General features: G+C 50.7%; 1 protein-coding gene across 1 annotated transcript; it reads left to right on the top strand.

Moving 5' to 3' along the window:
• Window positions 1-917: 917 nt before the first annotated feature.
• On the top strand, window positions 918-15,252 carry LOC132321455 (olfactory receptor 14J1-like; the record flags this gene model as incomplete). The annotated part of the gene is made up of 2 exons (XM_059834950.1): window positions 918-1,379; window positions 15,169-15,252. Coding segments are annotated over 2 exons (546 nt in total), but the record flags the coding sequence as incomplete, so codon positions are not given.
• Between the last annotated feature and the right edge of the window lie 1,023 nt (window positions 15,253-16,275).

Here is a 16,275-nt window from a genome sequence, read left to right as displayed (position 1 = left end):
CAGCTCCAGATCACTCTGAGGACATTTGCAGAGGGTTGTTCACCTCCTCAGCAGCTGGACCTCCAGCGTAGGACCAGTGCATGTGTCCTACAGTCGATACACAACAAATATGCTAAAAACAAGTGCCCTGCAGTGTTGCTATCTGTGAGGTGGAGAGCACGGCTGGGTAAGGGGAAGGCTTCACTTCATACCCATCAGCCTTTCTCTCCTTGCTTCAGTTTTTCAGACCACAGACATATTATGTATTTCCACACCTGCCTGTGGTGCTCTCAATCTCAGGAGTTGGTGTGGAGGGTGAAGGTCAGCTTCTGTTTTGACTTCAAGTCTGGGGACACAGCGCCAGGTGTGTCTTCATGGCAGGTAGATGCCTCAGGTTTTTTTTAAACTGTGAGGCACCATGTCGCTCAGTTGGTGGGGTTGGGGAGTGAGCTGACTCACTCATCGTTCAGCTGAGGGAGGGGGAAGTCAGAGAAGTCCTTCTCAACTTGTCACTGCCTTTTTCTCCTTGCACAGTTCCCCATGCCCGGAGGAAGAAAATGTCCAACAGCAGCTCCATCACCCAGTTCCTCCTCCTGGCATTCGCAGACACACGGGAGCTGCAGCTCTTGTACTTCTGCCTCTTCCTGGGCATCTACCTGGCTGCCCTCCTGGGCAATGGCCTCATCATCACCGCCATAGCCTGCGACCACCACCTCCACAGCCCCATGTACTTCTTCCTCCTCAACCTTTCTTTCATCGACCTGGGCTCCATCTCCACCACTCTCCCCAAAGCCATGGCCAATTCCCTCTGGGATACCAGGGCCATCTCCTACTCAGGATGTGCTGCCCAGGTCTTTCTGTTTCTCTTTTTCATTGCAGCAGAGTTTTCTCTTCTCACCATCATGGCCTATGACCGCTACACTGCCATCTGCAAACCCCTGCACTACGGGACCCTCCTGGGCAGCAGAGCTTGTGTCCACATGGCAGCAGCTGCCTGGGGCAGTGGGTTGCTCAATGCTGTGCTGCACACAGCCAATACATTTTCACTACCACTCTGCCAAGGCAATGCCTTGGACCAGTTCTTCTGTGAAATCCCACAGATCCTCAAGCTCTCCTGCTCAGACTCCTACCTCAGGGAAGTTGGGCTTATTGTGGTTACTGTTTGTTTCAGTTTTGGGTGTTTTGTTTTCATTGTGCTGTCCTATGTGCAGATCTTGAGGGCTGTGCTGAGGATCCCTTCCGAGCAGGGATGGCACAAAGCCTTTTCCACGTGCCTCCCTCACCTGGCCGTGGTCTCCCTGTTTATCAGCACTGGAGTGTTTGCCAATCTGAAGCCCCCCTCCATCTCTTCCCCATCCCTGGACCTGGTGGTGTCATTTCTGTACTCGGTGGTGCCTCCAGCAGTGAACCCCCTCATCTACAGCATGAGGAACCAGGAGCTCAAGGATGCCATGAAGAAATGGTTTTCACGGACACTTTTCAACAGCTGAGACCTGCCATCTCTCTTCACACATGATTCCCAGTGCATCCTGTAATGTGTTAGAGCTTTGTTTATTCACTCTGTTGCTGGTTTTGTTGTTGTTATTTCTCCCTATCATTTTCCTGCATGACTCTTTGGATTTGTCCCGCTACACCTGAGGCAGGAATGTGCTCTCTCTCATCTGGACACCTCAGAGAAATTTGTGTAACTCTGGCTCATATCTGACTCTCTCACACTAGCTCTGTAATAAAATGGGATCTCCCCTGCACGCTGCCTGCACGGTTGGCTCTTCTTCCAAAGCTGGTGTTAAGAAGAACAAAAGCCCAAAAGGGCTCATTGATCCACGGATTTGGGAGCAAAAACCTCCTTGTCACATCATGCCCTTTTAGAGACCAAGGGATGGATTTTGAACTGATCTCTGTGTGTGTCTAGTGACAGTGGGGATGGTGAGTGTCACTGAGGGACATACCCAGGGCAAAGCCATCAGGGTGAGCATCTCCTGCCTCGAGCAGGAGGGACGGACAAGACAATGGTCAAGTCTCTTCCAACCTGAGTTATTCTGTCATGCAGTGAGTCTTTTCCATGAAGATAGGATAGGCAGAGGAAGGAGAAAAGAGAGAGAGGCAGAAGTAGAGAGATGAAATGTGCCAATATAAAGACAGTAGTTCTTCTGAGCAATGCTTCTCCAATTGAACAAAAGGTAAGAGAATTTATTTTGCTAAGGGGCTGCATAAAACAATTAACAGAGAGCAAGGGCGTGTAATCAGCTTGCCAGTACATGCTCTTGCTGCTGTTAATAAAAAACTATGAAAAAAAATCATGAAATTTCATGAAAAGCCAGCCATGCTGGAAAGGAAGACTTTTCCAGCTATTACATTGAGGTCTTTTCTGCAGAGCTGTCAAGTTTCTCCTAAAAATCTACATGCAGGGCTGGATTCAGTTACCCACAAAGAGATGGTCGCTGCCCTTTGGAGCTGAAGCACCCACGTGGGAAATGCGTCCCACAACGTCTGGGAGCCCTTCTGGAGCCTGAGCTGGCAGGCAGGCAGAGTACCTCGGGGTGGTGGAAGGCATCACCTGCCTTCAACACTGCTGGGCAGACTGCGACGAGGCCTCTCCAGCACAGCAGCACGTTGTGTCCCCTTGGGTGCTGGCTGTGAGGTCAGGTCTGAGCAGCCAGCAGTGGGGAGACAGATACTCTGAGGTCTCAAAAGCCATTGCAATGCTGCCCCCAACAAGATGACAGATTTGGGGAGGTCAGGGGGAGCTGGGACAAGATTTGGAGGAGGGCAGAGAGGTTTGGCCAACAAAGATGAAAGGTTTTGAAGAGGAAAGATGCGTTTGGGTAATCCTGATGCCACTGTGATACTGACTGAGAAAACATTCACGTGAGGCCTTTACCCTCTTTCTAAGCAGTAACCTGAAGCCCTAACCCTACCCTGATATGGCACCCTTCACCCTGACAGGAATCCACTGCTCTAATCCCTAACCTCAAACCTTACCTCTAAACCAAAGCCCCAAACCAGAAACTCCTCCTCCTACCCTGTTACTCACTCCAATTCCCAGCCTGTATCCCTGCCATTAAATGCTAGCCTTGACCCTCACCCTCCCCACAGCCCTACACAAACCCTAATCCACAAAGCGAGCCCCTCCCCTGGCACTAACTGGACACCCTCAGCAGAACACCAAACCCTCCCCAAAGCCCAACAGAGCCAAGGTCTTTGTCCTCTGGGCTATGGCAGGTGCCTCTGCTACTGACGCCTACCAGGAGAAACCCGGAGGCTCTGGGCTTTGGTTCTTCCTCGCCCCTTCTGGGGAGGCCGGGAAGTGTTGCGCTGTTTTTCTGCACTTGGCATTGCTCATCCTCACATCCCCCTGCCCCCAGGAAGAGCCCTGAGCCACACGTGAGGGACCAGCTCTGCCTGCCCAGGGCCTGGGGCTCAGGGTTTGGCCTTTCTGCTTCATCTAACAATCCAAGGGCTTTCTCAGCATTACAGCCACCTGCACAGTGCCTTTGCCTCCCTGCAATCACAGCCTCCAGTTATCGGCTCTAACGAGTCCCTGGGGAGGCTCTGTCAGTAATGGCCCTCAGTGGGACCCATTAATGCTTCAAGGTTCTTTAGCTTTTGCTTCTGCCTTTGACTTCTTGAGAGGCTTGATCACTCTCATCATCAGAGGTTCATGGACTACAGGCCCAAATACACCGTGGGGTTCATTAAAGTACAGAAAGCCCTAACGAGCTATTTCCCTGCGTGTCACTTTCTTCAAGTCTTCAAGACTTGTGCAACTAATTGGAATCATTTCATAGTGCAGTTAAAGAGGAAGATTTCAAAGTGCCCCTAATAAAAAATACATTTTTTAAAATGTTACATTTTATTCCTTTCATTTTAAAGAAGAGGTGACAGCAGCATTCTCCAGTTGATATTGACCCAGAGTGTTGGGGAGGAAAAGCAGTCCCTTGAGGCCTGACACTGCATGGACACCCTTGCTCCTCACCTCCCCAGCCCCACCATTTCTGTCCTTGGCCACCTGGGACTTGCCTCACTTTGCCTTCCGTCAGACTTCTCGGGACTCTGGGAGCTGAATGTTACAGCGCCATTGCACCACCTCCCACCTGCTTTCCTTAGAGAACTGCCTGCACACCGGCACAGAGGGAATGTTCCTCTTTGCAAGCAAAGAGAAGGAAAGCATGGAAAAGTTTCATAAACATTAAAACGCACTCCTCAGCCACACGTAAAGTACAAGCTAGGTCTCATGAGGCTGACTTTCTACAAGGGATAATCTCATGAGAAATGCTTTAGATAGGGAGATACAAAAAAGTAAATATCAACATAATTAAAGAGTTGGCTCTTAAAGAGAGACAATTAGACTACTGAAGGACAGGCCGGCTTTTAGTCCCTGAAGCTCAAAGCAGCAGCGTAGGTGAGAGGTACCAGAACGAACAAAGAGAAAGGGAAGGAGAAAACTGGAGAATAATGGAAAGGGCCTTTGCCCAGGCAGTCTGCATCTGAAACGACGACTTTAGAAATGGTCTTTGTATCAGGGCAGGGGAAAGTCAATGAAAGATCAGAGAAATGAAATACAGCGTAGGACAGGCAGAAGAGTGGTACTGAAGTTACAGGGGAAGGTCAGCATTTCCTTGGAATATGCCTTTTGAAAGGTCATGGGATTGGTAGAGGTCTCTTGTGAGTGAGGACAAAGCAATGGTGCACCCCTCTTGGAAGGAGGCCAAAAGTGCAGCCCAGGGAACCCCAGGCTGTACAAGCTCACTTCACAGAATCACAGAATCACAGAATCACTAAGGTTGGAAAAGACCTGTAAGATCATCAAGTCCAACCATCAACCTACAAACACTACCATGCCCATTAAACCATGTCTCACAATGCCTCATCCACACGTTCCTTGAAAACCTCCAAGGATGGTGACTCCAGCACTTCCCTGGGCAGCTTATTCCATTGTCTTACCACTCTCTCAGTAAAGAAATTTTTTCTAATATGGAGTCTAAACCTCCCCTGGTGCAACTTGAGGCCATTTCCTCTTGTCCTGTCACTAGTCACTTGGGAGAAGAGGCCAACACCCACCTCTCTGAAACCCCCTTTCAGGTAATTGTAGAGAGCGATGAGGTCTCCCCTCAGCCTCCTCTTCTGCAGACTGAACAACCCCAGTTCCCTCAGCCGCTCCTCATAAGACTTGTGCTCCAGACACCTCACGAGCTTTCTCGCCCTTCTCTGGACACACTCCAGCACCTCAATGTCCTTCTTGTATTGAGGGGCCCAAAACTGAACACAGTATTCAAGGTACGGCCTCACCAGCGCCGAGTACAGGTGTACTCCTTTGGTGAGGAGTGTGCCATCAGTTAGAGGCCCCTTGGGTGACATTTCTGGGACCTTGAAAGAGAAGAATTTGTCCAAAAGCAGTCAGCATGGACTCACCAAGGGTGAATCATGCCTCACCGACTTGATTGCCTTCATGATGATGTAGCTGCATTTGTGCATGAGGGGAGAACAGTGGATGTTGTTTACCTCAGCTTAAGCAAGACTTGTGGCATAGTGTCCCTCAATATTCTTCTACCCAAGTTAGGTTCTTACAGTCTGGATGGGTTGACAAACAGATGGGTGAAACATCAGTTGGATGATCAGGCTGAGAGAGCAGTGGTGACGGGGTCATAGTCTACCTGGAGGCCACTGGGACATACTGGGGCATTGTGGGGCAGCACAGGGGACTCTGCTGAGACCTGTGCAGTTTAATACGTGTAGCTATGACTTGGAGGAGGCAACTCTCACCTTGTTTGTCGATGACCCTAAATTGGGAGGACCATTGCTGTGCCCTAGGGATGCCATAGAGGGGAAACTGGAGAGGTGGGAGGACCGTCCTGTCAGAACCTTCATGGGATAGAAGGTGGCCAAATGGCAGGTCCTGTGCCTGGGACAGACTAACGCCCTGCAGTGGTAGGGGCTGATGTCTGCCTGGCTGGGGATCAGCTCTGCGTATATGGCCCTGGTGGTGCTGGAGGACAGAAAGCAAATTAGAACATCTGTACACTACCATGTAAATTTTTGGGCCTCATGTGGGGCAGGGGAGGAGGGAGTGAGCGGCTGTGTGGCTGCTGGGCTATTGGCCAGAAATAACCCGTTACAGCAAGGAACATGTTGATAGCTGGGAGCGAGTTCAGAGGAAGACCGCCAAGATGCTCAGGGGCTTGAGGACTTACATTGGAGGAGGAACTGAGGGACAAGTCCTTGTTCAGCCTGGAGAAGGGAAGGCCTCAGGAATATCAGCCTGCCAGTCACTGAGGGGATGTTTTCAGGAAGATGGAACCAGTCTTGTCACCGTGACCTTTGGCAGGAGGATAATCAACAATAGTCAAGTGTTGAAATAAGGACTAGTCAGGCTGGAGATAAGGAAAAACATTTTCTCCATGAGGGCATCCAAGCATCAGAGCAGGTTTCCCAGAGACATTGTGCCATCTCTGTCCTTGGATGCTTTCAGCCTTCACTGGATAAAGCCTTAAGCAACATGGTCTGACTCCATAGCTGCTTCTGCCATGAGCAGGAGGTCAGAGCAGAGACCCCCTGGAGTCCCATTCAGAAGAGTGGAAAACTAAATGATGCTGCAGTTCCTTCCCCTCTGGGTCTTCCCTTGATGAGAGTAGGGAAAGTTTTCAGTTCCACATGACCACCATGGAAGTAAGTCAGATGTTAGTATGGTCAGAGCAGCTGCAGCTTGCTTGTCCGTTTCCAGGCAGTGTTGCTCAGATGCAGGGCTGCTTGACAGCTATCCCCAAACAGCCCTGATCATTCCCTTTGCTTCACCTTTCATTCCCCTTTTCACTCTTTTCCCACCTCTCAAGCCCTACTCTTCAATCATCCTTATCCCCTCCCATGTAAAATCCAACTCCTTTTCACCGTTTCCCCACTGGCCCTGCCTTGGCTTCACTTTGGACCTTCCTTTGGTGGTTCTGAGATGGTTACCACGGTACTTTCTACCTTGGTTAGCAGCTCCATTACACTAGCAGTCTTCTTGTCATCTGTAGTGTTCTGATCTCGTTGGAGGCACCACGACTCAGGATGACCATTGGCACACGTGCTTTAACAGCTGGACTGTTGGAGCTTCAGTCCAGAGAGACCTTGACACACCTGGAGATTTGGCCATGTCCTGGACCTGGCTGGGGTGGAGTTAACGTTCCCCATAGCAGCCCTCATGGTGCTCAGCTTTGTATTTGTAGCCGGAGTGCTGTTGCTACCACACCGCTGTTTTGGCTCTTGCTTAGCAGTGCTGGTACAGCATCAAGGCTACCTCTCCAACCTCCCTCCCCTGCAAAGGCCTGGGGAGGTGGGCAAGGGCTTGGGAGGGGACAGAAAGTGTTTTGGGTGCTCTTGGAATGTGTGGTTCACACAATGATGTGTTTTGCATCGGTCTAAGGCTATCCACTGTGGAAAGTGGACTTATGAGGAGGTAACATGACCTTAATATACAGGTGAGGAATGTCTTCTATGTTGTATTGAACTATGTCTACCTTTGGTTTTGTTTGTTGGCAAGTAAGAAACTTCCTTCTGTGCCTGTGTGCAGCTCGTTCTCCAGGTGAAACAGTGGGAATTGGTGCCAAGGGGCTGAAACACGCAGCTGCAGACTTTAGTTGAGAAGACTCTGTTTGTACAGCACTGCTGTAAGGCGCACGTGCTTGAAGATAGAAATGGTGGCGTTGGTGGCAGGTACCAAGACTGCACATATAGTTTCTGCCATAAAGGCTCTTGACTTCCATATCTGTTCCTCCTCAGTTAGGATATGCTCTCTTTCAGTATCAGTTGTAGATTGCTGCTATCACTTGAGGTTTATGCAGAAAAATAAAGGGAAGTGGGAAAAGAATAAATTCTTTCTTCCTGTTGGTGAATGATGAACTCTTTTCACCTTGAATACACTCCTGAAAGCTCTCAAATGAACCACATAAAACCAGAAAATCAGGAAAATTGGCTTGTTAGGGCTTTTTTTAATGTTCGAGTGCTGTCTGGAGCCAAGTTCCTGAACTGCAGATCCTGAAAGATTGATCAGGCCTCTAGAGAAGGAAAAGGAGAAGCAAACCTCCATGTTTCTGAAGGTATTAGTGAGCCCAACCGAGAGCCATCACTGGAGACCACGGAGGGAACGCTGGACAAGGTGACCATCCCTGGGGGCTGGTGAAAGAGGAAGTCAGAGGTGATGGATAAGAGGTGGCAAATGAAATGTGGGGGTGGCTCTGATGCCAAGCAGGCCCTTGATGTCTTTCTCTAAGGAGGATGACCTAGTCCTGACCCCCATCAACTTGCAAAAGGCATCCTGTCCCTCACTGGATGCTCAGGGCTCTTCCTATGAGCAGTGGGATGTGGGGTGCGCAATGACAAGTGCAGGACAGCGGTCGCACAGCTCCCAGCCTCTATGAAGGATGAGGAGGAAAGAAAGCACTGGGGCTGTAAGGAAATGGTGACATTCTTGGAAGAGGCGAAGTGACAGGGAAGAGGACAAGGACCCCACTTGTGTTGTTGAGAGGTCCCAGACCCACCAAGACTCTCAGCTGTCCCCACCGCAGGCTTTCCTACACTGTCCTATGCCTGTGCCTGTTTCCCAGCAGATTTAACCACCTACCATGACTTCCTGAATACAGTAATACAATAAATTCAGTAAGTTTGCAGATGATGGTGAAATAGGAGGAGGTCTGGATTTGATTGAGGGTGGAGAGGCCTTATAGAGAGAACTGGATAGACTGGAGAGCTGGGCAATCGCCAACCACATCAAATTTAACAGGAGCAAGAGCTGGATTCTCCACCTGGGATGCAGTAATCCGAGTTATACATACAAACTGGGGGAGGAGAGGCTGAAGAGCAGCCCTGCAGAAAGAGATCTGGGGTTTTTGGGTTCAGGGCAAATTGAATAGGAGTCAATAGTGTGCCATGGCAGCCAAAAGGGCCACCCGTGTCCTGGGGTGCATCAAGCACAGCAACGCTAGCTGGTGGAGGGAGGTGATTGTCCCACTCCGCACTGCACTGGTACGGCCCCACCTCAAGTGCTGTGTGCCGTTTGGGGCACCTCAGTAGAAGAAGGACACCAAAGTATTAAAGTGTGTCCAGGGAAGGGCAACCAAGGTGGTGAAAGGTCTCGAGGGCAAGACTTGGGAGCAGTGGCTGAGGTCACTTGATTTGTTCAGCTTGGAGAAGAGAAGGCTGAGGGGTGAGCTCATCGCAGTCTACAACTTCCTCAAGGAGGGCAGCGGAGAAGGAGATGCTGATCTCCCCTCTCTGGTGACCAGCGATAGGACCCGAGGAAATGGAATGGAGCTGCGTCAGGGGACGTTCAGATTGGACATGAGTAAAAGGTTCTTCACTGAGAGGGCTGTTAGTCATGGGAACAGGCTCCCGAGGGAAGTGCTCACGGTACCAAGCCTGTCAGAGTTCAAGGAGCGTCTTGAAAACATATGTCATGTGCTTTAGTTTTAAGTAGTCCTGGTGAGGATTAGGGAGTTGGACTCAATGATCCTTATGGGTCCCTTCCAACATTAGATATTGGATGATTCCTTGACTTCATCAGGTCAATTCTGTCTTTTACATGCAGTTGTTGATCTTCAGAATGAGACTCATTCTATAGAAACGCTGTTGCTGGTACCAGTTGCAAAACCAATTGTCTGACTGCAGGATCTGCCCAATTCTTTTCAAACCTTTTCCCCTCAATAGCAGGATGGAGAAGAATACCATCTGCACCCTCCTGCCCTTGACCATCACACCCAGAGCAGCGTAGTCATGCTTGCTACTTTCCAGGTCTCCTAGGACAACATCAGTGGTTCTCGTGTGGAAGAGCAGAAGGGGTTAACATTCCAAGATCAGGACAAGCTTCCGCAGCCTCCCAGCAATGCACCCCTTGATCAAGGACAGCTGACAGAGCTCCTTAGAAGCTGCTAGAGCTTGCCAGCAGCTTGTCAGAAGTCTACGTCTCCTCTGACTCTTCTTACTTGGCAGCCAAAGGCCCCTTGAATGTCCTCAGAGGGCTCCATGGATCTTCAAGATGCAGGTTCACTAAGGCTCTCAAAAAAGTCCCCAGGAGACATTGTCAGGACTCCATTCGGCCAAGAGCTGAGGAACTCGGGGTGATTCCAGTATTGATCCTGAAGTGAGCCCGAGGTTGGTCTAGAGGCATCCGAAGGTGCTTTCCAGCATGAATGGGTTTGTGATTCTGTCATCTCTCATAATAGCTACTGCAATTCTTGCAGTCATCAATTCCTCCTCTGCATCTGGATTAGCACCAAGCATGGTAACCCTAGAGCCACACCCTCTCAATGGTGTCAGGATGCCACTAAGGACTGAAACATTTTATGTTCAAAGTTTCATTGTGGATGACTCTTTGTTTTCAGACAGAACAGGCCCTTCTCACAGCCTGAAATACCTGTGCATTGCAACATGATGCCAAATGAGAGGGATGCAATCAGAAATTCATGACTCCAGGGTGGTGATGTTATAACATCTGAGGGGTCCTTGGGAAAGCCAGTAAAAACTCAAAATGCCCTAAAAATCTCAGACATGACTTTGTAAGGTTGGCTTTGCCACTATGGCAGTCTGAGGGAGCTGGGTTTGTTCAGTGGAGAGAAGAGAAGCCTTTGGGGACACCTGGGGACAGCCTTTCCACACCTACCAGGAGATCACCAGGAAGAGGCAGCCAGGCTCTCCTTCCCTGTTGTGAATGATGGGAGGGTGAGGGCCAATGGACTTCACTTGAAACATGGGAGGAAAAGCTCTTTACCCATGAAGAGGGTCAAGCCCTGAGGCAGGTTGCCCAGAGAGGTTGTGCTCTGTCAGTCCTTGCAAGTTTTCGAGCCTCACACAAATAAAACTCTGAGCCACCTGGTGTGACTTGATAGCTGACCTTGCTGGGAGCAGCAGGTTGGCTCTCGTGCAGCATGAGGGACTGCACATTTCCTTCCACCACAGGGCTTCCCTGAACCATGCTAGGGAAAGCACTCAGCTTCACCTTGGAGGTGAGCAAACCTAAGTTTGGTCAGATTATCTTTTTTGTCTTGCGCATGTCACCACTGCTTACCTGGAGAGCTGCTTGGCAGGTACCTCCAAACAGCCTCGATCATGTCCTTTGCTTCATCTTCTCTTTTCTTTTCCCCTCTTTTCCCCCATCAGAGCTCTGCCCTTTGGTCATCCTTATCTCCTCGCATACAAACAGCCCACCTGTGTTTGCTCTTCCCACACTGGTCTTGCCTTTGCTTGCTCTGTAGCTCTTTCTGAGATGGGCAGCATGGAAAATTCTACATTGGAAAGTGACTCCATTAAACTAATACCTCATTTTACCATTTGTAGTGCTCTGCAACTCATGCTGTTACCTTGTGAGAGACACCACAATCAGGGTGAGCCATTTGCACAAACAGCTGACAAAACAGTGACTCAGTCCATGAGGACCTTGAGGATCTCTGGGATTCAGCCAACAGAAACCTCCTGAATTTACAAGGAGAAGCCACCAGTCCTGTACCGGGGGGAGAAGAATAACCCTGTACCTCAGGGCAGGCTGGTACCCGACTGGATGAGCAGGGACCCAAAGCAGAAGGGCCTGGGCCCAACGAGGGATGCCATATGACCCAGTAGCACGTGCTCACCAGAAGAAAGATCAGCTGCATTAGGAATGATGTGTTCACCCAGACAGTGGGAGTTATCGTCCTCATCGAGTGAGCACCGTTGTGGCCACATTTGGAGTAGTGTGTCCCTCTGTGGGGTTTCCTGCTCTAGGCAATTCGGGAGGAACTGGAGAGTGCCCAGAAGAGCTCTGCAGAGATGGGGGTCAGGGTCTAGTGCCCTCCTTGGGGGTGCTGAGGCAGCTGGGTGTTCGCCTGGTGGGTTTAGACTGGACATGAGAGAAAGAAATGCCACTCCAAGGGCAGTGCTGTGATACAAGAGGGAGCCTGGGCCAGCCCAAGGCTTTGTGCTTCAAGGAACAGCCAGGGATGGCGGAGAGGAATCAGTAAAGGCAGTGAGATACTCAGGTGAGAACAAGAGGATGGAGTGTCCACAGCCTTCAAGGAAACAGGGCCAGGCGTACACACCATAGGACAGCCTTGGGTGGAGATGGTCTAGGGAGCTGGCAATGCCGAAAGCCCCCAACAGAGCTGACGTCCTCCTCCCCTTGGCTGTGGCTGTTGCCTGTGCCAGCCAGGGCCTTCCAGTAGGAACTTCATCGTTACAGCAGGAGGGCCTCATGGACTCCTCTTCCCTACCCAGGAGCCTGGCAGGTTTCAAACCGTGTTTTTGCACTTGCTCAGGGATCTTCCTGGGGCAGTGTGATGGAGGGATGTCCCTCGACCACACTGCCCCAGGAAGAGCCCCGAGCAACGTGTGAGGGAAAAGGATCTCCCTTCCCAGGGGCTGGGCGCCAGGCCTGGGCCCTTTGGCTGAATGTAATACATGAAGGTTTACTCCAAAGCAGAGCCGCCTTTACATGGCCTTTGCTGACCTGTCATCACTGCCTTGTTTTCTGCTCTAACCAGCCCCTGGGGAGGCTTTGTCAGCAATGTCTCTCAACGGGACCCCTTATGACTCCAAGAAACTGTGGAGCTTGCATCTGACTGACTTCTTGAGAGCGTTCTTCAACTCCCTCTCAGTGCCTGAGGTACATGGACTCAGCACCAAATGCACCATGGCGCTTCTTAAAACAAAAGAAGCCATGTCTCTTCCCATTATTTTCTACAAGTGTTCAAGACGTGGGCAGCTAATTGGAGAGGTTTCAGGAGGGCAGTTAACAGACATAATCGTATGAACAGCTAGTCAAACAAGAATTTCTCCTATTAAGGCTTTCTTTTTTTATTTTTTTCTGGACACAGGAAAACTGTTAACAACATCTTGCAATTGATATTGATGCACAGGGTTTTTAAATGAAGTCGGAAAAGTGGGCTCCCTGAGGTCAGGCATTGCACGGACAACATTCCTCCTCACCTCCCCAGCCCCAGCCTTCCTCTCCTGGGCCACCTGGGGCTTGCATCAGAGCTCCTTACATCAGACTTCTCCACCCAAGTCTGCAGCTGGAGGTTACAGCCTCTCTTGCACCAACTCCCACCTGCTTTCCTTAGAGATCTGGCTGCACACAGGCACAGCTGCCTATCTCTTCATTGCCAGCAAACAGAAGGAAAGCATGGTAAAGTTTAATAAACTTTATCCTTCTCCTCAACTGTATGCTCCATTCAAGCTGCCTCCAATGGGGTTCACCATCCACAAGGGATAACCTTACTAGAAATGTCGTAGACAGAGCGATAGGAAAGGATAGAGATAAACACAATGAAGGAGTTGGCTGAAGAGATAATTAGACTGCGGAAAGACAAGGGCAGGCTTCTAACTCCCTGAAGCTCAAAGCAGCACCTGGGTGGTTGAGAGGGGTCTGACTGAGCAAGGAGTAAGGGGAGGGTGGAACAGGAGAGCAATGGAAAGGGCATCTGTCCAGATAGCCTGCTCAGAAGATGCCTTTAGACCTGGTCATTTTATCAGGATAAATGGAAAGATTTGGGAGATTAAATACGCAGTATAATGGCCAGAGTCCCGGCAAGGCAAGTGCAGGGGAAGATCAATATTTCTTCTCCTGCAATTAATATGCTTCCTGGACATTCCCATTTTGGCACGGTGGGAAAACATAGTCATTTTAGTAAAAGTATTCAATTCTCTCAGCTGGTGAAAAGGTGCTCGTGTGTTTTTGACAAGTTGCAAGCAGTTCTTCCTTTTTCCAGGCAGAGCTCAGCTGCCTGACCATGGACATAAGTGCCACTTGCAGAGGCCCAGTGCAGCTGAGGTGTTTGCCTGGGACTGGCCACTGCCAGTCAGGACAGGAGGTCTCCTGCAGAAGACCAGAGCTCCTCAGGAGTTACTTTGTTCAGAGAAACTACTATTTCTCTATTGACATATTTCATATTTCTTCTTCTGCCTCTCAGCCCTTCCTTCCTTCCTTCCTTTCAGTCTCATTGACTTTCTGAGGAACTTAGAGTGTACAAGACCTCTGGACATGACCTAGGTCAGATAGATCTACGTGAGGTTTCTCAGGGGTTCCCTCCCCATCTGGCATCATCCACAAACAAGCCGAGTGTGTGCTCTGTCCCCTTGTTCAGGACATGGATAAAGATAGCAAACTCTATTGCCTAAGTGTTGGTCACTGATGGAGGCCACGAGTGACTGGCTGCGCTGTGGCTGCATGGTTCAATCTAGTTTCCACCTACCTATGATCCATTTACCCACTCCAGGTCTCAGGGGTTTGGCTATATGGAGACTAGGGGGACTGTGCTAAATGCATGGATTTACTCCATCACCTTCCCAGGGAATGAGGTGAGGCTGACTGGGCTGTAGTTCTCCAAATCCTCCTTCTGGCCCTCTTGAAGATGGGTACGATATCTGCCTTTCCACAGCCATCAACAACCTTCCCAGATGGCCCTGAAATTTCAAGGACAGACAAGCACAATCTTGCAAGGACACTGGCCAGCTTCCCCAGCACCCTTGGGTGTATCCCATCTTTTTCCATGGACTTGTGTGTGTCTCAGCCAGCTTAAGCGATCCATTTGGGGATGAGGGAGACCTGGGGTGAGATTTTACTGGAAGAAGGCAAGGTAAAGGAAGCTTGAACTCCACAGCCATTTCCATGTCTTTGTCACTACGTGTCCTGCTCCACGGAGCCCTGAGCCCACATTTTCCTCAGCTGACTCCTTGTGCTGCCAGTGAACTTACAACAGCCCTTGGCGTTGCCCTCCTTATCCCTCACTAGTTCCAGCCCCCGCTGAGGCTGGCTTTTCTGGCTCCACCTTTGCCCACACAGGTCATGTCTCCATCTGCCTCATTGCCAGTCTGTTTCCCCTTCCACCCTCTGTGCACTGCCTCCTGGTCTTTGAACTCTTCAGCCAGACGGTTCCTGTTCATCTTCAGGGAGGGCTCCATGGATCTTGGCTCTCCAGGAGCCTGACAAGCACATCTTGAACAGGCTGAAGTCCGCTCTCCTTCAGTGCAAGGCTGTCGTTCTGCTGTTTGTCTGTCTTCTCTTGCTTGATCGTTGCAGCCATGGCTGCCCTCAGCATTGACATTTTCATCCAGTTCTGCCTTGTTTGTGAGTAACAGAGCCCAGCCCTCATCAGTCATCAGCTGTTTGTGCCCAAAGAAAGGGAGGGGTGAGGCAGGTGAATGGGACATGTCTGGGTGCTGACTGTGAGGGCTCCTCTCCTACAGCCACTTGACGGGCTGTGGCAGGCCGGAGAGCAGGCCGGGCTCACGGACACCTTGATCCGCACTAGCCCCTCCGAGCAGACCTGACACCCAGCAGCACGTGGCTCCTTGCCTAGGCCTCCTTTGAGTCCCATGTGCTGCCCTTGTGGCCTGGACTCAAAGGGGATCATCCGCAGGCTTGCTTTGGCAGCTCAACCTTCCCAAAAGTGGCGTGTGATGTATTCTAACCAGCCAGAAGGTTTTTCATAGCGTGCTGCAGAAGAGTTCATAGTGTGTGCACTAAGGTACAGCCTTAGTGGGTGGGGTGTGTACAACGGTGCAGAGCCTTCTGGGACAGCGCTGGAGTACTGCAGAGATAATTGAACCTTGCTTGCCATGGCTCACGGCTGCCTCCTGTCCAGCTCCCTGCCCACCAAGACCTTTCCCACAGAGCTGCTCCCAGCCAGGCAGCCCCCAGCCTGTGCCATTGCCAGGGTTAGTCCCCTGCAGGGACAGAAACTGGCACTTGTCCTCGTGGGATTTCATGAGGTTCCTGTCAATACATGCTCTCCTCCTCCTTGAGCCCCTTCACTGAGCAGAGCCCTGGGAGACATTTTTAGCACAGACTAAAGCACAGACTGAGTGCCTCAGCCTCATCTCTGCTGTTATGAACCCATCCACCCCCCCACCATTCAGCAGCATGTTCCTTGTTCAGCCTTTTACTGCAAACACAGTGACGGAAGCTCTTCATTTTGCTCTTGACATTGCCTGCAGCCCCCTTCAGCTCCAGGGGAGCTTGGGCTTTCCTAAACACATGCCTGCACGCTCAGGCCATATTTCTAAATTCCTCCTTCATCGCCTGTCCTTGTTTCCACTTCCTGATCGTTGCGTTGTGGCTCCCATCTGTCACCCATCCCTGCACCAGCACAGCCTCACTGCCCAACACGTGCCGCCACAGCCCCCCTCATCAGACACTGCACAGAACAGGATATGTGTGGGGTGGGGAAACATAGCCCACCAGATTCCTCATGCCAGATCGCAGTGTCCATTCCCACCAGCTGTCCTGCTTTGGCAGCCCCCAAGAGCCCAGCCCCAGCCATGTCCCACACAATGGTTTGCAGACAGCCCTGC

This window comes from Gavia stellata, unplaced genomic scaffold (assembly GCF_030936135.1).
Source record: "Gavia stellata isolate bGavSte3 unplaced genomic scaffold, bGavSte3.hap2 HAP2_SCAFFOLD_42, whole genome shotgun sequence".
Classification (NCBI taxonomy): Eukaryota; Metazoa; Chordata; class Aves; order Gaviiformes; family Gaviidae; genus Gavia; species Gavia stellata.
This window is presented reverse-complemented; position numbering and strand designations above follow the sequence as displayed.